This window comes from Misgurnus anguillicaudatus, chromosome 4 (genome assembly GCF_027580225.2).
Source record: "Misgurnus anguillicaudatus chromosome 4, ASM2758022v2, whole genome shotgun sequence".
NCBI classification, from domain to species: Eukaryota; Metazoa; Chordata; class Actinopteri; order Cypriniformes; family Cobitidae; genus Misgurnus; species Misgurnus anguillicaudatus.
In genome coordinates this window covers 20630426-20656202 of record NC_073340.2, presented here as the reverse complement: position 1 = coordinate 20656202, position 25777 = coordinate 20630426, and the positions used below count along the sequence as shown (strand labels likewise).

At 37.3% G+C, this 25777-nt stretch overlaps 1 protein-coding gene across 27 annotated transcripts in view; it reads right to left on the bottom strand.

Moving 5' to 3' along the window:
- Positions 1 to 25777, bottom strand: part of svila (supervillin a) — a 90587-nt gene that overhangs the window by 41111 nt on the left and 23699 nt on the right. For 7 of the 27 annotated variants that reach the window (XM_073866932.1, XM_073866939.1, XM_073866938.1 and 4 more), the window contains exons 1-7: positions 21144 to 21364; positions 16794 to 16845; positions 16198 to 16289; positions 11544 to 11604; positions 11308 to 11456; positions 10518 to 11193; positions 9692 to 9775 (exon numbers count right to left, since the gene is read on the bottom strand). In XM_073866932.1, coding sequence (XP_073723033.1) covers positions 9692 to 9775; positions 10518 to 11193; positions 11308 to 11456; positions 11544 to 11604; positions 16198 to 16289; positions 16794 to 16845; positions 21144 to 21198 — 1169 coding nt within the window. In that variant the 5' untranslated portion in view covers positions 21199 to 21364. Of the gene's footprint in view, positions 1 to 9691; positions 9776 to 10517; positions 11194 to 11307; positions 11457 to 11543; positions 11605 to 16197; positions 16290 to 16793; positions 16846 to 21143; positions 21370 to 25777 lie in introns of those variants that run through there. The other 20 variants (XR_012369270.1, XM_073866926.1, XM_073866931.1 and 17 more) reach the window with 9 other exon arrangements.

Here is a 25777-nt window from a genome sequence, read left to right as displayed (position 1 = left end):
CACACAACTGGTGGCCAATACACAACATGACAACATAAACATCAGTTGAGGGCTGCAACTCCACTTTTTAAATGACAATATGCTGGCCGGACCATTGTTGTGAGTGATATAAGTATTTGAAATGAAAATGATTTCTTAATGTCTAGTGACATATCAGGGCCATTTTATGATTAATTGATATAAATTTCTTACACACTGTTCCTTTAAAGCCCCGTTTTCAGATTGTTTATGGCGAAATAGAACGGTTTTGACTGAAATTTCGACATATGCCTCAAGAATTTTCGAGTGTTTGTGTTTCACCTCCCACCTCTACAATGGGTTGATAGGTGCACTGGAACAATCCTTCCTAAAATGCTTTAAACTTTCGTTTACAAAGAAACTCACCGAGTGGCCAGGGGCGCCCACCGATATGCCCACACAAAAATCGCTGCAAAAGATGCTTTCCAAGTGTAAAATACCGAACTTGTCCTTTAACACGTCAGAATGAGAGTATAGTTCCTCGCCATATCTGCCTAGAAAATCACAACTTTTAATTTTCTGTCGGTCTTAGTACACGATGTAACTAGAAAAAAGCCAAGTTTTAAATATGAAAAATATCGAAACACTGATTATTTTTAGCGTGATGCTAATGCTCTAATCCGATTCAATGGATTATGGTAAACTATGCTAAAAGTGGTAGCGCCAGACCCGAAGACCAGCTAAATGGATTCCAAAATGGTAAAAATCAAATGTTTAAGTTTGGGGAGCTGGAAAATGAGCACATCCCCAAAAAAGTGGAGTGTCCCCCCAAACCATAATGACGAAAGCAAAAAAGCATTTTTTTCATATAATGTGTAGCTATGGGCATCCTACTACAGTGTGTTAACCATCAGATTTCACAAAGCTAAACAATTTTTTTACATACAGGTGAAAGTGGCTGAGTTGAATGTGGTTTGCTGCCAAACTAGCTTACTTTGTGATGACTCCATCTTTACATTCAGGTCAGAGTCAGCAGAAAAGTCTAAGCTCTCACAGGGATGGGCAGATTCTCTTATCAGAATCATTTGCAATAAGTGCACTGCCGATGCAGTAAAAAGAAACGTGTGAACATTTTGTATTAAAATATTTTACCGATCCTAGCTACATATTTGTCAACTACCTAGTCCTGACAAAACACTGCCCTACCTGTCCGAGCAGCCTAATATAGCAAAAACAAAGTGAGGGGCAGAACTGTCCATCTTTAACTCCATTCACACAGCACTTTGATCCCAGAAAATTTCCGTCAAATTGGTAGAGAGCCTTCTTCTGTGTGAACACAAAACACTTTCTGTAAATGTTTTGGGATAGCTACCATAAAGGGGACCTTGCAACACTGGCGTAACATTTTAGGGCTGTGCAAAAAATTGCCTGCGATTCTATGCGTGTTTCATCAGTAAAGCCAGTTCCTTGATTAGTAGTAAATCGACATCACCTTCTTTCAGATGGAGCGGCATTTACTACACAGAGCCATATTTCACAGAGAAGCTAGGCAAAATCGTATAGATTATCTGAGTTAATTTTCCTCTATCATGAAGACGATTTTGCCTAGCTTCTTTGTGAAATACAGCTCTGTGTAGTAAATGCCGCTCAATCTGAAAGCAGGTGATGGCAATTTACTACTAATCAAGGAACCGACTTTACTGATGAAACGCACATGAGAATCTCAGGCAATTTTTTGCACAGCCCAACAACATTTACAGAAAGTGCTGTGTATGAACAAAGACAGAAACAATGCTTTAAGGGGCATGCCGTAGTGAGGATGTGCGTAGAAGAAGTTATTGATCAGCTCTTTAAAACGAGGGATTTACATGTAGATTTACATTCATAATGACAAATGTCTGATACTAGACTGAAGCAGAGATCAGGGAGCTCGTCACTATCTTTGCTGAAGCTGAAAACATTCAGCATTATAAAAGAATCACACTTCACATATAAGCTTATAATAAACAAATGCACACACATGGTTTTTCGAGAGAGCGAAATCACGGATAAGCAAACTTCAGACGCTGCAAAGAAAAAATCTACTTAAGTTTAGGACTGTAAACACATCACATGTCTTTATGGAATCTGTACGGCAAATTATTGGCAGTGTGAAAGAACCAAAAAACAAACGATCCCGGACAAATCACGGACGCATTTTCCAGGTATTTTCCGTAATCCCTGTGTGAAAAAGGATTTTGTCTTTGTACAGACCTTTGACCAATAGACAAGACATGAGAGATTTTGAAACTTTTTGCAGAGCTTACATATATAAATAACACAGAAAATCTCATCTTTTTAACTTCTTCTTGGCAATTTCTCCCTCCTGTTGTCCACTGTCAAAAAAGTCACTTTGCAACCTTTTTTTTTGCACCTGCTCTCCAATGTCAAAGCGTGATATCCAGCAGCTAAGCTGGGTTTAAGCCACCCCTAACAAAAGTGATACAAAAAGGTTCGACAACCCAACCACACTGCACCCAACCATGTCCGTTTTCAATTTTCATCCACTTCCCTGACAGCTGCTAAAGGCTGTGTCCTCTGACAAAGAGGAAAGATTTTACAAAGAGCAAGATTTCTCTTTGGAATAATGCACCAAATATTTCATGAGTAGACCGTATAAATACCAATTAAGTAAATAGGGTACATTTTAAAACTTTCATTGTAAATGAATAAAAAGTTGATAACAGGATAGTGAAACACAGTTAGAGCATCTACAATAGTTGGGTGTCCATCAAAACGTGAAACTAATCTTTTTAAAATTTGCAAAAAAAGAAAAAGAAAAAAACAATGCGAATTAGGTGCGTTTCCATCAAGTTGTTCAAGCAAATGATGGTGTTCTTTTGAGCCGTTAACTCAAAGAAGCATTATGAGAATAAAACAAACACTAAAAAAGGACACAATACCTACAAGTTACCTATATATTTGATATATTACGCTTATGTAAACACAGGATAGTGCAAAAAAAAAATCCTTATTTCATCACTCTCTATACTACACTTCTGTCTACTGGTATATCGCAGTCAGCAGAAACTGGCAAGAATCTAAAATCAAACCACTACACACTACTAGAGTCTGAAGGGGTTATGAGAGAAGAAAAAGAAAAAAAAGCAATGCAAAATGGCAACACAATTTGCATGTGAAATGATTTCCAGAAAACCTGGCTCTGATGCACTGCATGACTAATGAAGTTATCACACTCTTCATTTGACATACTGAGAAAATGCAGGCCCGATGATTTGGGTTTACATTCATGTCAAGTTTGATGACTCATAGCTCAACATTTTTCTCTTCCAGCACAGTATACAAACTCTAATGAGCAATCCTTGTTTTTACAGAGCCAAATACTTAAATGCATAAACAATATGAGGATATTAACCGAGGGTAAAATCGCTCACAGACACACACGATCTCACCAGACTGTGACTACTTGCATATTAGAAAAAAACGTGACCCTGCCTGTGAAAACCCAGCTGAAGTCATTTTTTGTGTGATTTACGGTTTTCCCACATAATTTAAAGAAAATTCTGTAAAAATATAACCTTGATATTTTTAATATTGACTGAGTAAGGCCACATCAAAGAATTTAAGTGAAATCAAACTTGCATGCTCCTGATCTCATTATAGATCATGAGATCTGGATTTCACAGACAGGGTCACAAATGGCTCAAAAAGTTCAAATTCAAACCAATAGTATTTGTTAACAGCGTGGAATAGGATGGGTGGTAGAAATATGTGTATGGCTATTTTGTTACTGAGATGATGGGCCCAACTCAAAACCACACCCTTAGCCCTCCAACTTAATAGTATCAAACATCATGGAATATTAGATTTAATACTATTTTTTGTTAGACAAACACCTATGACCTACAGTAAATTTGTACAGTACAAATGTAGGGGAGAGCGGGAGGCGAAAGTACCATTTTTCAGAAAAAAACTCATTTTAAAAGATAATGTTTTAGACACAGATATATTTTCGCTGTGGTCAATAACTCACAACTGTGGTCTATCAATACAAATGTAAAACCACTTCAGTATAAATTTACTTTAAACATAAGTAGTGACTACCTGCAGGGACGAAAGTAACACAAAGCATTCACAAAACTCATCTGGGTAATATACTTATGCCGCAATAGGTAGCCTGTCTGGAACCGAGCAGATTTTAAACCACCATACTGTATGACACTTGCATTACATGCGAACGGCCCCTACGCTAATAGGATTTTATTTTTCTCTCCCTGTCTCGACCCCGAGGACAATAAGACAAACAGACCCAGTTCCTGCTGCTGTGAAGGTCATCACACCCAGATCTACTGGCTGTCCTTCAACGTGATGCCCGCCGATACGCGACCAACGACCACCGGCTGAACCAGTTTAATCCGCTTACCTGTTTCCTATCCCTATCGTGTTTAAATATATAACTATATATTAATCTCTCTCAAGGGTTTTTGTCCTCCTAGGATTTTTCTCCTAGGGGTTTTTTCATCCCCGGGAGAGTCAGCCAACTTTGGCTTAACTTAGCACTTTACTGTATACCAGGGGTCTCAAACTCAAACTGGCTTGGGGCCATTTCTAAGACAGAAATTTCATCGGGGGGGCCGCAGTGCTATTTTAACGTTCAGTACAATATTTCTGTAAATGTCATGTTTTATTTCTATTATTTAATGTATAATAATACTTGAAAATATATAAGCAGTGGTTTTATCTTTTTAATATACATTACTTTATAAAAGTAAGTACATTTTTTCTTGACCTTATCTTAACTAAGACCTATTATAACCTTGCAGTAAACTAACAAATTAAATTTCTGTATACATTTATAAACTATTATAAAAAATTACCACCAGTAAGTGTTTCTGTTTTGATTTATTTTGGATTGTTTTCGGTCATAGTATAGACTTCATTATGTTCTTTGTTATTTCAGTTTTAATTAATTTTCTATTATATGTGGGAAAATATTAATAAGTGAAAGTGATCCCATAACTTTTGAATGGGTAGTTCATGTTATATAAGCTAGTTGGACAGAAAAAAATAATAATACTGCTCTATGTGTAATTGAATAGTAAGCTTAGCTACATGATAATATATTATACTTCATTATATATAGCAGTATACATACTTTTATCTTCTGTACATTTCTCAACATCTTTTCTCTTTTCTTAACCTGGGCACTTTGATGGCTCTTTTCTTATCTGTAGTTTAAAATGTGTTGCATTACATCTACCGCTCTGCCTCTCTATGCGGTGTCTCCATTAGATGCTGTGACTATGAAGGTATATTTGGTGCAAAACAACTGCACACCTGTGACAGTGGAATTTGTATTTGTAGAGATTATCCACACATGTGTATCAGTAAATTTGAAGTCACAGATGAAGATTTGCAAACTTGTAGATTTTTTTTCTTTTCCTCAAATACAACACAACAGTTACACATTCACAAATCCTTCAGTGCAGCTGCACAAATCCCATTTTACAAATCACAGATTAAGAAACTCACAAGCTCACGTTTTTTGCTACAATTGCTGCAGTAAATATGGTGCAAAACCTACTTGAACACCTGCATCAAAGTATGTGAAGTCACGCACAAATTTTGTACATTCGCAAATCAGTTTGTGCATCTGTGCGATGAGAGTTGCATGTGTGTAAAAAAAAAATTTCACAAATATTTGTTTATTTTTGAAATATTTTCTAGCACAAACACAAGTACATAAATACAACTGCTTGAATCTGCTGCTACGAGTTTCAAACACTCTTTTTCGTGTGCTCTCTGTTTTGCACCAAATATCTCGAGATAAATGGTGCGAAAGTGATTTGTATACCTGTAGGCTATGTTCAGCACTTCCCACTAGGTGGCGCCCGACACTCACTGAAGCAGAGTTTATTAATTTTCCAGCAATGTTTCAGCAAGGTAAATCGCCTTTATCAAGATATTATTTTCACCAAGTGGAGAACAATATAAATGGGAGTGCTAATTATACACAGATGAAGGTAATTACATACAATATTCCAATGATTCATTAGTAAACAAAATATAAGTTTCATAAATCTCAAACCATCAATATAAGTAGATAAAAAAATACAAGCAGCAAATACACACATAGGCCTACATTTAAATAAGATACCAAATGATGTAAGTCCCATTCATTTTTAATATCATAATACCTATAAAAACAACCCAAATCAAAATCTACTTTTAAACCATGTGTGGACAATGTTCGCATTTAATATACCTAAAAGGCCTCCTGTCTAAGTAAAAATTGGTCCAACTCACCTCACCTTCTAGATGAAAATACCCTTTCAATTCCTATATACAATAATGAAGTTATAGGATGATTAAGTTCAACAAAATGCAGTGCTAATGGAAGGTTCATATTTCTGCATATTATTGCACTCTGATGTTTCACGATGCGTGTTTTATACTCTCTATTTGTTCTCCTACATATGATTTTCAACAATGACAGTGTTAAAGTGGTTTCTGTTGGTATAGATGGAGAAGAGAGGTCCGATCTAACTAATTTATCTCCTAGATTACATTCACCTATATTCAGTTAGCCTATGTTTACTTTACTGACACAGCAATGTGCCCTGGATGGTAAAATAATTATTTCAATGTATTACTAATAAACAACACAAGTCTTGTGCATACTGACATGGTTTGACATCTATAGTTATTTGATTGCTTTGAAGTCATATATGTAGAGCAGAGAAATAAGACATTTTTTTCTGGGGTGCATGCCCTAGAAAAATACATATGGACCTTGGTATTTATAAAATAGTCTATAAGGCCCTGCTCATGGCAAGAAGAATCCACGCTCAATAGTGTATTACGAGCTGAAGGTTTTTTAAACGGATCCATATATAAAAAATTACAAGCTACCCATAAGTCTAAAAAGATGATTTGTTTTTGTTTAGCATCCAGTGTAAATGCTAAGAAATCAGAACAACTGTTTAGATAATAATAATTTCAATTTAGTTGTTCATTGACCTTATTCAAATAGTAATAAATAATCATCCAAATTAGTATATTAGAAGAAAAGCATATATCTTATTTAAATGTAGGCCTATGTGTGTATTTGCTGCTTGTATTTTTTAATCTACTTATATTGATGGTTTGAGATTTATGGAACTTATATTTTGTTTACTAATGAATCATTGGAATATTGTATGTAATTACCTTCATCTGTGTATAATTAGCCCATTAATTACTCCCATTTATATTGTTCTCCACCCGGTGAAAACAACACCTTGACAAAGGCGATTTACCTTGCTGAAACATTGCTGGAAAATTAATAAACTCTGCTTCAGTGAGTGTCGGGCGCCACCTAGTGGGCAGTGCTGAACAAAGCCTACAGGTATACAAATCACTTTCGCACCATTTATCTCGAGATATTTGGTGCAAAACAGAGAGCACACGAAAAAGACAATCTTTTGAAACTCGTAGCAGCAGATTCAAGCAGTTGTATTTATGTACTTGTGTTTGTGCTAGAAAATATTTCAAAAATAAACAAATATTTGTGAATTTTTTTTTTACACACATGCAACTCTCACCGCACAGATGCACAAACTGATTTGCGAATGTACAAAATTTGTGCGTGACTTCACATTCTTTGATGCAGGTGTTCAAGTGGGTTTTGCACCATATTTGCTGCAGCGTTTGTGGCAGAGAGCGTGAGCTTGTGGGTATCTTAGTCTGTGATTTGTAGAGTGGGATTTGTGCAGCTGCACTGAAGGATTTGTGGATGTGTAACTGTTGTGTTGTATTTGAGGAAAAGAAAAAAAATCTACAAGTTTGCAAATCTTCATCTGTGACTTCAAATTTACTGATACACATGTGTGGATAATCTCTACAAATACAAATTCTACTGTCACAGGTGTGCAGTTGTTTTGCACCAAATATACCTTCATATGTGACTGACTTAATGATGTGAACTAAGCCCACCGCAGCTCGATCTTCTCTGAGTAACAGCTGAGTATCCACCCGGAAGTAACAAATCTTCTCTGGACAAACACTACAAAGTCCCGACCAGATTAACTGATCGCATGGTGACAATGATATGATTGACGCGAGGTTCAGTTGAGGAATTAAAATCCGATCACGCATTCCGTTATCCTCGACATCACGGAGCGTGCGCGGTTCATGGCTGCGTAGCAACGGGTGACGTGACCCACGCCACGGAGTGCAACTTCCGCTCCCGAGCACTTTGGAAAGTAAATGCTTTGACTCGTTTTAACGCGTTGTTAGACGCGACATGTGAACGAACACTAGAACGTTTAAATCAAAAATCAAATGAATATAAAACAAAGTGAATGAAAATGTTTCTGCGGGCCAGATTATGTTATATTTTTGAAAGGTGACGCGGGCCGCAGAGAGGGGGAGGGCGGGCCGCAAATGGCCCGCGGGCCGGGAGTTTGAGACCACTGCTGTATACGTTACATTCTTACTACGCTCGCTTGTACGGTTTATTCTTAGCCGCTGTTGTCTTCTTCTTATATTATCTATAGATTGTTCTGTGTTTTTCCCTACATCTATTCATGTAAAGCTGCTTTGAAACAATTAACAATTTTGAAAAGTGATATATAAATAAAATTGAACAACAAAACAAGATAGATTTATGTGTTACACATGTTTTTATTAAATATACATGACTATGACCTCGTTAATATGTAACTGCAAACATATTTTGTATTTAAATTTCAGTTTTATCAAATGTTAACAGTACAATCTTAAATTGTTGAGAATAGAATATTTTTTAACAGTTTTGAACACTATGAAAAAGAAATTAAATCAAATTGGAATGACATTCAATTTTTAACATATACAACAGTATTAGCAGCGGGACACAAGTAACACGTATTACTTTCATCCCGACAGGACCTCTTTACATTTAAACCCGATTTACTTTTATTTTGAAAAACTCTGAGAAGTCAAACTTCTGGATGTGTTAGGTCTCTTTATAACCTGTAGATTGATCAGTTTTGTAACACATTGCGTTATAAGAAAATAAATTGCTTTAGGAATTTACATTTCATTGTTAAATACACCTTTCTGGATCTACACTCTGAAAATGGTGTGTAAATAACGCGATATTTGTCAGGTCTGTCAAGGATTTCGGTGCTTAAGATGCTGTCATAGTTTGGGATGTAAATGTTATCAGGGCTCGGAGAAAATCGATTTGTTACTTTCGTCCCACATTACTTTTGCCCCGGTTCTCCCCTACTATACATGTACCAAAAGATTGTTTAATCGCTGTTAACATTTTATGAATAAATAATAAATAATAAAACTGCATTTAACAATAATCATGAACATCTTTGCATATTACCCATTTTTCTTCCATTGTAAAAAGCATTTTCAGTTTCATTGACATTTCTATCAGAATCCCTGGTTAGGAAACCTTGGCCTACACCAAGAAGAGAAAAATCCCAATCCAATTAGTTTTAGTGTCACCTGTGGACTGCTTAATGCATACTGATCATGGAAACGGCAAGCCAGGCTTGAAATCATCACGACAGCCTGGGAATTTCTGCGTGCTGGAAACCTTACAAATGTACAATTATCTTTTCAAGCGACAAAAATTGTATTTCTTAAAACTCCAAAATGGGACTAGAGATGGTTTGAGATCGGGCCATGAGGTTAGGTGGGACCACCGTTAAGGGAAGGGTGCCAAACACACCCAAACATTCCAAAAGTAAGGTACCTGGAAGGCCAGTTGATCGGAGTGAGGGTGTCTCCTTCCGAATCAGTCTGGAGTGACCATTGGCTGGCTGACTGGCTATGGGAGCTAAATGCATTTGGAAACACCCAAGAGAGTGAACCACTCAATTGTTGAGCTTTTTTAACCCAGATAAAAAATAAGTAGGACATCTGGGCCAAACCACACAAACTGAGCTGATCTTGCTGGGAATTGGAATTATGAAAGCCATGTCCTCAAGTGCTCACATTAACAAATCAATCAAGATTTATACTGACGTTATGAATATGCACTGGGTATTTCCTGAATATTATTTTTTATCATATTCGCTTGTATTATTTCTGGCTTGGCGTGCGATGAATCTTCGTGTTAGGAATTTTATTTCACTTGAATCCTTTGGAATTAAAGCGCTTGCCAAATTAAGCAACACATCTCAATAGAGCTATGACCCATGCCTTTAGGAATTAGCTTCCAAAAAGGACAGTGAAGGTCAAGGCTAATGGACATTGTGTCATATTGTACAAATCCCACCCATCTTAAGGGAGTTGTAGAAATACTCCTAACAGTATATGGGCCAAAACCATTTTCTTTAGGGAAAAATACCTGTGAAAGACAAATTCAGGGAAAACCAGGCCAACATTCTTTCCAAAAAGGAAGGGAGAGAAAAGACACCGAGCAATAAAGAGCAACTATGACCACTTCACACATTATGTGCCACACATTCAAACAATATGGTCTTTTGTACCTCTTGCATATATACAAGAGTCAATATATGTATATATATGTATATATATATATATATATAAAATTATGTATATCTGAACAGACTCACCCTTGTTTGTGCAGGATATTTTGAGACTGTTGCTCAATAAACAGGTCACCGGGAGATGCTCCCTGTTTGGGAGATGGCATTGTGACCCTTCTACCTGCAACGGGTGAGCCGGGAACTCCCATGCCCCCTGGGACTCTGGCGGACCCAGACACATCCATATATGTTGCAGATGGGTCAGGTGCAACCCCTCCACCTCTATGCAATCTATCCCTTTCTTGTGCCCTCCTTTGGTTCTCCAGATTCATCAACCTCTCACGCTCAGAGAGAGAGTCTTTACGTTCCCATGTGTACTCTGGATCTGTTCGGATGTGTGAGCTGGTCTTATCTTCATGAGGACTAGGTGTGTAAGCATTATGCTCCGCCACCTCTTCTCCTTCTGCCTTTGTCCTGCGTTGTCGATCTGAACCGTCAGGCTCTTTGGAGGTTCTGGAGAAGCGAGGTGTGTAGCTGGTGTCCGTTTCTTGATCCAGAGAGATACCGTAACGCTCGGCTAGCTGACGTCGCCGCTCCGCCTTGTAGCGGGCGATGCGTTCGGCTTTAGATTCCAGATCCGGCGCATGAGTGGTGTCAGTGCTGTAGGCAGACTCGGAGTGGATGGTGTGGGTTCTGGACTGAACGTCTGTGTTGTGCGTTTTTGAGAAGTTTGGATCGTTTTTGCCATAGTGCTGAAGAGAAACTGTAAGAAGATACTTTGCTCAAGATTCATTTTGCACTGACTAACTTTATTACATTTTTACTATGTTTATTAATATTTTCAAGGACGATAATCTAGCCAAACAGCATTTCTGACCTGAACAGGGGTCACAGGTGTCTGCTGCACGGGTGTATCTTGGAGTGTCCTCCTCTAGCAGCCGATTGGTCACCAGACCAGCACAACTTGGGAGATTTTGGAGAACTTCACTATCAATACCCTCCAGGCGCCTTGCAATACGCTCTTTTCTAGAAATAAAAGTAGTGCAAGTGAACATTACTTCAAGATCTTAATATATAAGAAAAAATTAAGCACACAAGTTATTTTTTTCTCACCTGTTCATGTCCCAACTCTGACTTGTGCTTATACCCTCAAAACGTTTCCTTAATTCTGAGACTAAAGAAAACGGAGAAAAAAAAGGGTGGGATGTTTCAAATATACTATGAAACCAAAAACATACATCATGCACTTCTACATTTTAAGTATGCAAAGAAGCAAATAAAGCGTTAAATGTATTGCACCAATACAACACTCTTAAAAATAAAGGTGCTTTATGATACCATAGAACAGTGCTTCCCAATCCAGGTCCTTGAGGACCCCCTCCCAGAAAGTTTTAGATGTCTCCTTATTTATATATAAAACACCTGATTCAACTTATCAGCCTCCTTCCAAAATGGTAAACATGTTTCCCTAACAAGCTGATGAGTTAAATCAGGTGTGTTAAATAAGAAAACATCTAAAACATTCTGGGAGGGGGTCCTCAAAGACCAGGATTGGGAAACACTGCCATAGAAGAACCAAATGGTTCCATGAAAAACCTTTAACATCTAAAGAACCTTTTTGTTTGTTTATAAAATAGTAAGAATTTTTTTTTTCGTCTAAGATCCTTTGACTGAATGGTTCTTCAAGGAACCAAAAATGCTTCAATACATTTGCTGTGAAGAACAATTGAATCACCTCTATTTTTAACAGTGATCCATAGGGGCACCATTTAAAAATACAATTCAATAAGACAAAAGAACTGGAATGAGTTATAAAGCATTATCCCAAAATACTATAGGAATAACATGGTGAAAGATTCTCTTTTTGTTTCTTTGAAATCATGACCTAATGTTCAGAATTATTTTTGGTAATTGTGTCACTGTCGATACAATTCCTATTACTGTCTGGGTGACAGAAGCCCAGCATGTTCCTTGAAACTAAAGCTGCTTACACTAAATCCTCAAGTATGACATTAGCTTGGTGACCAACTGTGTTTCCCAAAGGGGCAACCTTACAATCTCTATCATGAAGCCAAGACGGAAGTGACTTAAACTGCAATTCATCGACTGGCCGCTAGAGGCTGTCTCCAAAAGGAAGTCAATCCCCATAGACCCCCATGTTAAAATGCCCAACTTTACAGAAGAAATAAATATGTTTACAGCCTGGTACAAAAAGTTTTTTTGGTCTATAAAGCTAATTTGGACCTTCATGACAACTGTGAGGGCGGTGGATTTTTTTGTAACTCATCCATTTAAATAATATTAAGCCTCAAGGTGGTCGCACACTGGACAAGAAGCGCCACGCCATGAATCTATAGACAGAACACATTATTTTCTATGAATGTACGCACACTGGTGGCACACTGGCGGCGGATGTCCGCTGTGACTCTGGACGCTGCTCAAATCCCTGTCGCACCACAAAGCGCCACTCACATAGATTAAAATTAATTAGCATCATATTTGTCCCTAATCATTAGCGATTAATATTGGCTGCTCACGTATATTTTGCATTTTAAAGTAGACGCTATTTGACTAAGCTCGCGCTATTTAATTTGCACGTCCGCCGTACGATACCTCAGAGTTGTCCTAGACGCAATGGGGCGCTTCTTGTCAGGTATGCAATCCCCCTTAAATTTCTGCATAATTAAGGGCGTGGCCACTTGAGAACTGCTGTCACTACCGTCGAGCTAGGCCGTGTAGTTTCAGCAACCAGCCACCTCAGCTCAACCTATGTCCCACCTCTTTACCCATTTAGGTTATCCGTGAGTGATGCGCGGTGACGCAATGCCAAGATGGTGATGGAAGGCCCCGACAACTATAGTGGGTATGCACGTGATGTCACCTTCGGCGAAAGTGACTGCGGTTACGCCCACTGAGTGGCAAAAGATAGAGGGCAGCATTTGTGTACAGTGTGAAATCAGCGAAAAAACGGTGAAAAGGCATCTAAATGGGAAACAGCTGTTGTGCGATAGAATGTACTAACAGATTAACAAGAATTCAGAGCAATCGTTTTACAGACTGCCAAAAAACACATAAAGAAGAAGTAAATAGATAGTTCATGCCAACGTCCACAGACCACAGGTGGGTTGACAAGTTGCTAGGGTCACTATCAAGCAAAGGTTTTACTTTCTACTTAAAAGTATTTTTTCATTTGTATTTTATTCATGTTTTTCTTTGGAAAACATACATTCCAAAGCATATTATCATAATTTTGACTATTACATTTCATAAATACAAGTTTTTGTTTTACATTTAAGATTTAAGTACATTAACATACTTTAACTCAAGTAAAATTACACAATTTTAATGTAATTAGGTATTAAATACATTTTAATATGCAATATAGAAGAATACACAGTATGATTCTATGCTTTAGAATGTAGTGAAGTAAAAATTTTCCCTCAAACACCGTTATAAAGCACAGATGCTTGGAAAATGTAACTAATGTCATGGACATTAGGCCCATATATTTTTACAGTCTATGGTGTTTTACCTAATCAAAATTAATATCTCACTAACTGATGTCATAAGGTAACCATGAAAATTTGTATAGATGCCACATTGGCTGCTGAATCATATGCTAACGGCACCACCATATTACTGAGGTTAAGACCGCCCTATAAACAAAAAAGTGAATGGCGGTTTTAAATAAAAGCATAATAACATTTCTCAAATAATTTTAATCTAAGCGGAGTAAAAACACATTCAAAAACAACACTTAATAAACAAATTAATAAACAAGGATAACACAACTATAGGAGAATGATGCAAGTGAAAGAGAAGTAAAGCTAAAAGATATTATGAAAGAAAACACGGCAAAGAAAGCACAATTACAGTTAGCCGCATATGTACAAATGATCTACTGTTAATAATAAACACACAGATTTATGTTAGTTAAGTGAAAGCATTTTACATTTTTAAAAGAAATCCATTTAAAAAAATTATAATATGTATTAATGTCAGTATTAATTTAAAGAACAATTTATAATCATACAAGAGCAAAAAATATTATTTTGTAGCTTACCAGAATTAAGATGGTCTTGTGAGAGCTTCATATAATCACATTTACTCATTTTCTGAACTCTAAACAGATTCTTTGCTCTTTCTTACACACAACTATTCTATTTTGAGAGCCAATAAACAAGACTACTTGCTCAAAAACAGGTGGTCATCAGCAGACCAACCCCCATTACCCCATGTGTCTAAGACCCATCAAAACAATGTAAGTGAGACAACAAACTGGCTTTAACAACAACGTTATAGGTAAAGTGAAAATGCAGATCAAGGAATGACTACCCAGTCTCACGTAGATGCGTATAAATAGCACGAAGGGTAAAAATCGTGTAATACATACGCCAAATTCCACTTTGGGGTGCATATGATACGCAAATCCTTCCCATTCACTTAAACGGTGCATCTTTTTTGTCATTATATTTATTGGTTTCTCAATTTTTTTCTGTTTTTAAAAAAATTTTCGCTTGGGTTTAGGGTTAGATTTGAGATTTGCTTAATGAGGTTATTTAATATACAGGTTTCTCCATGTTTTTGTCCATATTTAAGCCATGGTCGCTTGGAGTTTGGGTTAGAGTTGGGGTTTGGATGTCATTTTTATATAACAAATAGTTGTTCTAACCCTAAACCCAAGCGAAAATGGTAAAAAAAAGCAAAAAAATTGAGAAACCAATAAATAAAACGACAAAAAAAGATGCACCGTTTAAGTGAATGGGACTTGCGAATCATATGCACGCTAAAGTGGAATTTGGCGTATGTATTGGACGATTTTTACACTTCGTGCTATTTATACGCAACTCCGTGAGACTGGGCTGGGAATGATGGATACCATTATACTGTGTTACATTCCTTATAGCAGTCAGGTCGTCAATACCAGAAATAACACACCTCTGAAGGACACCATATATACAGCGTTATCTCTCTTTTAGCAGTTATAATGTCAATAACCTGAGAAAGCGCACCTCTGAGGATAACAGCCTTGTTTAAGAGAATAACAGGATTGTCATCAAAGTGACAATTTAGTGTCCTCCACTGTACTAAGCATAGAGTACAACCTGTATAGCCTATGTATTAAGATACTTAACCATCTAATACTACTTAATAAGAAATCTGCAGATGTCAGTTCATTGATACATTGATGTCCTGACTTCTGGTATAGTGACAATCAAACAATCTAATCTGTGTCATTATTTACTACAAGACAGTGGCGGCTTGTGACTGTTCATCCGAGGGGCGCCAATTCAAAATAAGTGTTCAGAGTGTCATGTGTGTTGCTTGTGTTTTCAAAATATGTCTTTGTTGCGTCATGTGAACCATGTGTATCACGTGTTTCGTCAAAATAAGTGCCTGCTGCACACGCGTCAAAACCGTTTATGATAAAAGAGACGCTTACGTTCACAAAATACACGCAAAACACTCCCTTAAGAGTAAACTCTGATTACGCATTAGATTATGCGAGTATCTGGCAAATGCGAGCGTCTCTTATATCATAAACCCTTTAGACGCGTCTGCAGCAGGCACTTATTTTGACCAGACACGTGATGCACACAAGATCTCTCAAAGCGTAGAACACATATTTTGAAAAAAGGAACTACACACATGACGGGCTACATACATGTTGTGACGAACTTCGCATCGAGCGCCCTCAAACAAAAAAGTCACCGGCCGCCACAGCTACAAGGTTGTTGAAATGATGTACATATTGTATTACACTTACCTTTGGGTGTATTCGTCAATAGACTGACATCTAATTCTTTGTTGCTGTTGGTTCCCTCACCCTTTTCCTCAAACGAAAACTCTTTGTGGAAGCTGGACAAACAGTAACTGCCTTTAATTTTTTATACACTTTGTGTTTTAACAAGTCTTATGCTGGGAACCGGGTTAAAAATTAAAAAAAAATTTAAGAAGCACTGATAAATGTTACTTTACTGGAAAAAATAACTATGTTTTGAAATATTTTCTTGACAGCAAAATGGTCACATCATAGTACAAAAATCGAAAAAGAGGAAAAAGCATGCTGGGAGACAAATATCACACATTTTGTCAAGTAGAGGCCAATCCCGGTTCTCAAGTTAATAAACAAATATGAAAAGTAAGACTATATTTGAAAGTAATGCAAGAGGTTAAGCCACTATAATTCAAAAAAATCAACAAGGATGATTTAGTGAGTCGATTACAATGACGTTTGAATAAAATTACGCCTTATGATCAACATTTAACATCATAAAAAGACTTGTAGCATAACTTAAAATCCTAGGTTGTTCTTATTGAATAAATACATTGTAATGAATTACTTAATACATAAAATCTTACCTAAGAGCTCTCCGTTGTAGTTTGGTCTTGCTGACTTTAGTGGCTGTTTCTCCTGTGGACACAGAAGACAGCACAGATTTCAGATTACAAAAACTCCTGCTGGTGACTGTACAGATCAGTTGCATGTGTGAAAGGCCGTAAATAATAGAATCCATTTCAACATACGGCTGAGTCTATAGATGAAAAGAATTATGTACATACAGGTACATCTGAATGCACAAAGCCGTCTGTCTGGGCTTATGTGTTTTTAGTCAAAGTGAACACCATGTAATAGACAATCTCTGTACCTGTTTCTTATCTACATCCAGTAAATTTTGCATGTCACACATGGTTACATTAAGACAAACCACCCAAATTCCAGCATTATCAAAAACACAGATGGATAAATAACCACGTAAAAAAGAGGGAGAAAGATCATAGAAAGAAGAAAGTTCATTTGTTTGGTGTTTGGATAAACATAGGTCATGCTATTTCAACTTCAACTTCACCGATGTGAGTAATGTTAATGACACGACTAATGCTGGTATTGTTATTCTGTATGGAATCAATTCTCTGCATAAGCACATGGAGATTTGACATATGAGCCCCACAGTGGGAACGAAGGAGACCATGTGTTTTCACTTTACCCACAGATCAATAGCCTTACCACACCTACATGCAAACACACACACACATTTTTTTTTAACATTCTGAGTCTTAATAATCTACAGGATTGGGTTTAGATGTCATAACCGTCATCTCTTTACACAAACATAATGTGAGAAGAGAGAGTGAGTGAACCAATTGAGAGACTTTGTTTTGTTACTGGGAAAGTTTTCACAGCTGGAACGAGTATCTGTTAAAAACATTCCTCACTGCATAAAAATCACAACGCCAGTGGACAAGGCGACATCAGTTGGCGGGAGACTGGAATTTTTGGAAACACTTATGAAAACTAAGTGGTGGAATAAATTAATTTTGCTGAAATGCCAAAAATATATTTTTTTAAACTCATCCTTGCCGTTTAAATGTGAAGTGAATTTACAGCATATTCCCATAGACAGCAGTTCCTTGAAGGAAGACTTAAATATGCTCATTTTCCAGCTTCCCTAGAGTTAAACAATGGAGTTTTACCGTTTTGGAATCCATTCAGCCCATCACCGGGTTTGGCGGTACCACTTTTAGGATAGCTTAGCATAATTCATTAAATGTGATAAGACCATTAGCATCGCGCTAAAAATAACCAAAGAGTTTCAACATTTTTCCCCATTTAAAACTTGACTCTTCTATAGTTGCATTGTGTACCAAGACTGACGAAAAATTAAAAGTTGGGATTTTCTAGGGCGATATGGCTAGGAACTATACTCTCATTCCGGCGTAATAATCAAAAAACTTTGGTGCCGTACCATGGGTGCAGCAGGCACAATGATATTAGGTAACTTTCAATGTGGCCGGCACTAAGTTTTGTGTAGTTGCAGACGGGACTATTTTTAGGCACTGCATAATCATTGCGCCTGCTGCAAAGTTCCTTGATTATTACGCCGGAATGAGAGTATAGTTCCTAGCCATATTGGCATAGAAAATCACAACAACTTTTAATTTTCCGTCGGTCTTAGTACACAACGTAACTACGGAAGAGTTTTCAAAGTTTTAAATAGGTAAAATATCGAAACGTTTTGGTCATTTTTGAGTGCGATGCTAATGGTCTAATCAGGTTCACTGGATTGTGCTAAGCTATGCTAAAAGTGGTACCTCCAGACCTGGAGATCGGCTGAATGGATTCCAAAACGGTAAAACTCAGATGTTTAACTCTAGGGGAGCTGAAAAATTAGCCCATTTTCCCCCCAAAATGGAGTGTCCCTTTAATTCTGGTACCTTAAGAATAATATTAAACTCATCGAAACTATAGAATAGCACAAAGTAACTTTGGGAATTATGGTATGACTTAAGAAAGTTTCAATTAATTTTAATTAACTAAAATAAATCAAACTATATTATATTTCAACAACTTTGAAGTCACCAAACCAGATTTCTGAGGTTTCACCCTGAGATGGTTTTTAAGAAACTGTTTTGTAGAAATTCCCGTATTCTGGACATCTTATTGGATGCTTTTCTACATTATTCAGTCCAAGTCATGCATTTCAAAAAACAACATAATTATAAATAATACAATTAAAGGCGGAGTGCACAATGTTTGAAAAACGCTTTGGAAAAGGAGACGGGCCGACTACCAAAACACACTTATAGCCAATCAGCAGTAAGGAGCGTGTCTACTAACCGACATCCTTGCCGGGTTGCGTATGTGTGGGGCGGGTCTTTTAAAAGAAGGTCCAGATTCTATTGGGGTAGGGGCGTGTTTATTTAGGTGATTTCAAATATCAACATTGGCTTTCAAACATTGTGCACTCCGCCTTTAAACCTTACAATTAAAACATTTTAAGTCAAGTGACCCTAACATTTAACGTCAAAGGTTTGCTAAATAGACACCTAGTAGTAAAAACTTTCTTTGTAGTGTTAATGACAATGTTTCCTACAGGCTGTAACAACACCACAGAACCATTACGCAAACAAAGTTAGCAATGCAGATAAACTAGATCGATCGCTAAAATTACCCTGTGGTATAATAAGCTCCATCATTATGTGTATTGCATGGTTTTGTTTACAGCACTTGTTAACAGACATGCATACAAATCCAGGATATCTCTGTTGTGCTAGTTGGCTCTGTGCCCTTTAATGCACAGATGCTAATCAGATGCAGTCAAGTGTGACATTTGCAGCACGTCAAAGGGCAAATGTGTTATTCCACAGCCTATGACACACCAACATACCTCATAATATTGAAGCTGATCACACAGCTCGGGTTTATTCCCCATTACACACACCTGTTTTCTAACAAATAACGCAGGTGAGATAAACTTGCATGCCTGTAGGGTTCAGTTGTTGATATCTGCCATTAGTAAGGGTACAAGCACTTAAAAGTTGCTAGGGACAATATTCAAGGCAAGCTATGGCTTGTCTTGCCATACAATGAGATCATACAACTGATACGATTTGTTTTGTACATGTTTTTTTTGCTTCACAAGGCACTTGTTTTGCTTGTGAAGGCACATTTACAAATATAGAACGGACTGGATAAAGGCAATGAATGGCTAACTGCAGTGAGAGCTTTATTACAGTCAGCAAGAAATAACATCTAGTTTATTGGCTACTCGCACACATATAGAAATACAACTTGTTAACTAATGTAGGAAATAATGGAGCTAAATTAGCAACCATGTGTTATTGTCTCAGCTAATAAAGGATTAGTCTTTGAGAGTAATAGGATTAGCCCGAATGAACTCAGGAAGTGTGCCATCATGCATACCTACGCTATCACTCACAATATATTGTGTTCCTAAAGCGCAAGTAGTAGATGACTTTAGCAATGCCAAAATCATGGGTTATATTCCAGGGAATACACAGACTGAAAACTGTCAATTTTGGAAAAGCGCATATGCAAAATTCACTACTGTGTAAAACAATTTCGTCACAAAGTAAGGGAGATCCTAAGAGTCTTAATCTACACATCTGATGTCTATACACAGAGTAAATCAGGTGAGCGCATGTCCATTCAACTATTTAAGCCTATTTGAAAACTTAGATGACAAAAAACTACTTGGATATCACACAGTATTGGTCCAATATGAAAAATCTAATTAAGTTTGAATGAAAACCATAAACTACAATGAATGTAATTGCAACAATAAAATGTCTTAAAACACTTGATGGACAACCATGTATACGCACCTGCTATAAATGCACAAATAAACAAACAAACAAAAAAACGACTTTGATATCACACAGTACTGGTACAATATGAAAAATCTAATTAAATTTAAATGAAAACCTTAAAATACAATGAATCTAATTACAACAATGAATGTCTAAAAGCACTTGATGGACAAACATGTATACGCACCTGCTATAAATGCACAAATACACCATAAAACCGAGAAAAACAGAATTAAACCCACTGGATAAATGGAAAAGCATGTTCTGTTGCGCAAGTGCACAGACCAAAACAAAGCCATTAAAAAGCAATATACCAGAAAAGAACTGCAGGTCCCACAAAACTCTCTTAAACTGACTAACAGACAAAAGCATCATTTCAACCTCTAAAACATTTAAAATATCCCATCAGTCCATTACTTTCCTCTTACTGCTGTATTTAAAATATCCCATCAGTCCATTACTTTCCTCTTACTGCTGTATTTGAGTCAGCAAGTGCTTGTCCTGAATAGTTCTGTCCTTGGAGACTATCACTATTCAAACTCCAGCAGTGTTAACAGTGTGGTGGTGGGCCTGTCCGCTCACTACTCCCCATTTACTTACCCTGACACAACTTGACATGGTTGATATAGTTGGAGATCCAAGCGTTCCGGTACATGTTGACAAAATAAAACACAGTGGTGGATGCCAGACAGTAAAGGAAAGAGAAAAGGTGAGAGAGATTGTGAAGGGCCAAAGAGAACGAGAAATATGGTGTGAAGAAGTAAAAGAGAAAGAGAGACAAAAATGAGAGAGAGAGAGAAAGAAAGAGAGCGAGAGAGTAAAGGGAGGGGACTGCAGAATAGCAGCAGTGCTTAAACTGCAAGGTGATGCAGAGTTAGCTGCAGCGGTCCTGGGACACTCAGAGAAGGGAGGTGGAGAGAGGGAGAGCAGGAGGGAAAGAGAGAGAGAGAGAGAGCCAGCAGGAAAAGACCAGCAGAAAGAGAGAGAGAGAGGAAAGCAGTATTTCTATGCACTAAATGCTAGCAAGGAAACAACAGTGCTAAACCTATTTAAAGATCACTTATCAGATTAAAGTCAAAATACAGGGGCTGGGGGACAAGAGAGACAGATAGAGAGAAAAAGTCGGAAAGTATAAGTAGGGAAGTATGCTTATGTGCATTGCACAAGCAGCTGCATACAAGTATGCAGTCTTGCTGCTGTGTGTCTGTGATGAGCAGCTGAAAGGGTGAGAAAGTAAGAGAAGATGAGCGTGTCAAAGAAACAAGAAATTCCACTCATCTCTGAGCAATGACAAGCTTATGATGAAATTGGGGAACATTTGCCAAGACATACTGTCTTTCAGAGATGGGCAAAATAATAAACAAATCATCATTCCATCTTTCGCCTGCTTTTCCATTAATTCCCAATATCCACAACATTTTCCTGCCCGCTGTGGCTTAAAAAAAGTTTTAACAGCTTGATTTTCTATGCAGTTCGATTGATGAGTTTCGAAAAAAGACTTGCGCACATGAAATAGTCACCCATCTGGGAAAGAGACTCAGAAAGAAAGATGAGATTATAGGAGGGAGAGAGAACAATACTGGGGAAATATTAAAATGGATATTAAAGGGGCAGTGTGTACATTTTAGCGGCATCCAGTGGTGAGGTTGTGAATTACAACCAACGGCTCAGTCCACTGCTCACCCCTCGCTTTTGAAAAGCATTGAGAAGCTATGGTAGCCGCCACTAGAAAAACATGTTATTGACGGAGACAACTTAGTAAAAAAAGTTTGTTCGTTAAAGGGCTTCTGTAGAAACATGGCGGCACAAAATGGCGACTTCCACGTAAGGGGACCCTCTGTGTATGTAGATAAAATGTCTCATTCTAAGATAATTAAAACATAACGGTTCATTATAAAAAGGTCTTTATACACCCCTGATAATATAGTTTTGTATATTATTTCTGTCAAAAGATCCTTCTAAAAATGCCACATTGCACCTTTAAAAGTGAGAAAAAGCTGGGAGGGTTTTATAAATATTTTTAAAACATTACATTATTAAAATATCATAAGAATATTTAAAAGGGCAGTAAGTCACCTCTCAGTTTTAGCTTAAAACAGACTAAAATTCTAACAATTTTAAACATTCGATGGTACGCTACCTCAGTGGTTCTCAAACTGGGGGCCGCAAGATGGTGCCAGGGGGGCCCTAGTTTTACGACATTTTATAAAATAAATTAATTTATCATGAATTCTGTGCAATTAAACCTAAAAAAAATAAGACTACTAATCAACAGCACTACTTCGTATCATTTAATATGTTTTGTTTAATTAAAAGTTGACTTTTAAAACAGTTTCTTGTCATAAATTTTCTTTGGGGGGCCGTGAAAGAATGCGCCGTACACAAGGGGGGCCACACGCTGAAAAAGTTTGAGAACCACTGCGCTACCGTACACATTTTTTGGTGGTTGGCCAATTAAAAAAGGCAATTAGCATACAGAATTTTAAAAGTTACAGTAGCAAAAACAGCTCATATTTGTCCAATGTCCTATTTGTTACTGCACTCTAAAAATGGCTGCGTTATTTTTGGCCCATAATAAGTAAATATTGAACAGAACACACTGCTGGGTTAAAATTGACCCAATGCTGGGTTGTTTTAACCCAACTGCTGGATTATTATACCCATGGTTGCATAACAATAACCCAACATTGGGTCATTTTTAGCCCAGCATTGGGTCATTTTTTAACCCAGCATGCGTTCTGTCCAATATTTACCCATAATGGGTCAAAAATAACCCAGCCATTTTTAAAGTGTGGTACAAAAAAACACATCTATTATTCATTTTGAGAGAAAACTAAATAAAATGTGCAAGGAACATCTTTTACATGTCTTTTATTGTGTCTAGGCAAGTGCTGTGTCTGAAACCACTTCCTGTTCACTCATTCACAATTCCCCATTTATAGTGCATTGTGGGTTAAAAAGTAGTCAATGAATGTAGGGAATGAACAAAATGACCGACACCCGATATAGTGCACTATATAGTGGATAGGGAGCGGTTTCGGACACAGCTAAGTTTCTATGAAGATAAAACTGAGATAGGGCTGAATCGTTTGCAGAATAAAATTTATATATATTGAGTATATATATTGAGGAGACGAGTCCTTAAAACTTGATAAACAAATTTCCGCAGTAATTGGATTGAGCTTTTAATCTATGCCTTCTATCAAAAATTAGGCACTTTTTAACTGACAAAACTTTAGGGTGACGATTCATGCTATGTTGCCAAAACTGAAATTGCCCATCTTCAACAAGTCCAAAATGTTGTTGCCAGTGATTGGGCCACAGCTGTGGACAATCTGCCTATAGAGATTAGATTAGCACCTCAGTAATTTTCAGTAATTGTTTACCGTATTTTCCAGACTATAAGTCGCTCCGGAGTATAAGTCGCAACAGTCAAAAAATGCGTCATGAAGAGGAAAAACAACATATACAAGTCGCACTGGACTATAAGTCGCATTTATTTAAAAAATGATTATTCTTTTTAGGGGCATTTTGTTTGTCAAGTCTTCCCATTGTCTTTAAAGGTGCAGTGTGTAAATTTTAGCGGCATCTAGTGGTGAGGTTGCAAATTGCAACCAACGACTCAGTCCGCTGCCAAACCCTCGCTTTTGAAATGCATAAAGAAGCTACGATAGCCACCACCGGACAAACATTTCATCGTCAGAGACAACTTAGTAAAAAAGTTTGTCCGTTAAGGGCTTCTGTACAAACATGGCGGCACAAAATGGTGACTTCCATGTAAGGGGACCCTCGGTGTATGTAGTTAAAAACCATTGACTAAAAACATAATGGTTCATTTTAAAAGGTCTTTATACACCATTGATAATATAGTTTTGTATATTATTTTGCATTTCTTTCAAGATATCCTTCTAAAAATTACACACTGCACCTTTAAGTTAATGTTTCAGTTAACAGTTTTTTTCAGGGGTAGGCTACAGGAGCAACACATAGCGCCCTAACATAGCTGTAGATGGTAATGTTTTCTTTTGGTGCATGTTAGGCAGTATGAATAAATTTTGACATAAAAGTCGCACCTAACTATAAGTCGCAGGACCAGCCAAACTATGAAAAAAGTGTGACTTATAGTCCGGAAAATATGGTAATTTAAATTACTCTTATTGATTTCTTGTATTATGATTATTTCTCATTTTTTGCTTTTTTATTGTAAGTCAGTCCTTAGGCTATTTTAAACATACTATATAAATAAAGTGAACTTGAACTTGAACAAGGAAAGGACACATGGAGGCAGTATGAGCAAAAGAGGAAGGGACAAACAGGCCATTATGGAATGGAGAGAGAAAATGGACTCTGGCTGACCGTCTAACCAAACAGTAGCGTTCAAGCAACTGGAGCATTTAGACACTGCTGTACATGCAGAATGGCATTTACCCTGCACTATTTCTGGCCTATTATCCTGAGTGCAGTGTTTCCACTGCAATACTTATCAATGCCATGCACACGAACACCCTTAAGGACAGCTTGTAGACCAAAGAACTGAGACCCATCAAAATCAAGAATGTGTCAGTGAGTGTCTCAAGCAGCCTGAGAAGTCAGCTGCCGCTGCTGTTCTGGACACAATTAGAGACCTTTATGATCCAGAACATCAGCATCTGATAAAGCTCCAGATCAGACCCTATAAACAGATCATGATCAAGAAATCAGGGGCATTCCAAAGACTAAGCTAATAACTAAATTAATCCGTCCCTCTATCATGATCTAACTGATGATGAAGAGACGACGTCACTTCAAGGATGACATCTGTTCTGTCCTGTCATTACACTAATTCTTTAGAGACTTTCTCATATGACAAATAGTCCAAATGTGACATCATCCCGCAATCCAAAGCTCACCATCTAATGATACGCTCTCACACACACATGTACATGTGCTTCGTATTTAGAGCTCAAACTGCAGGGCTCGGTTTTACCCTCTGCATGCTACAGTAGTAAATAAAGTGGTGAATGGTGACAATAAACTCTCACACAAACAGAAATAAAGAGGAATTATGAGGCAAATTAAGCCAAGGCTCATGAAGTGCCAATACCTCAATATCAGCTTAAGAGTTTAAGAAAATGTTAGTCTAAGAACTGGTTCCAGTGTACAAGATGAAATCATAAATCAATATTTAGAGACTTGGGCTGTGTCTGAAATAGCCCCTATACCCTCATTCGTTATTCCCTACATTACTTCACTAA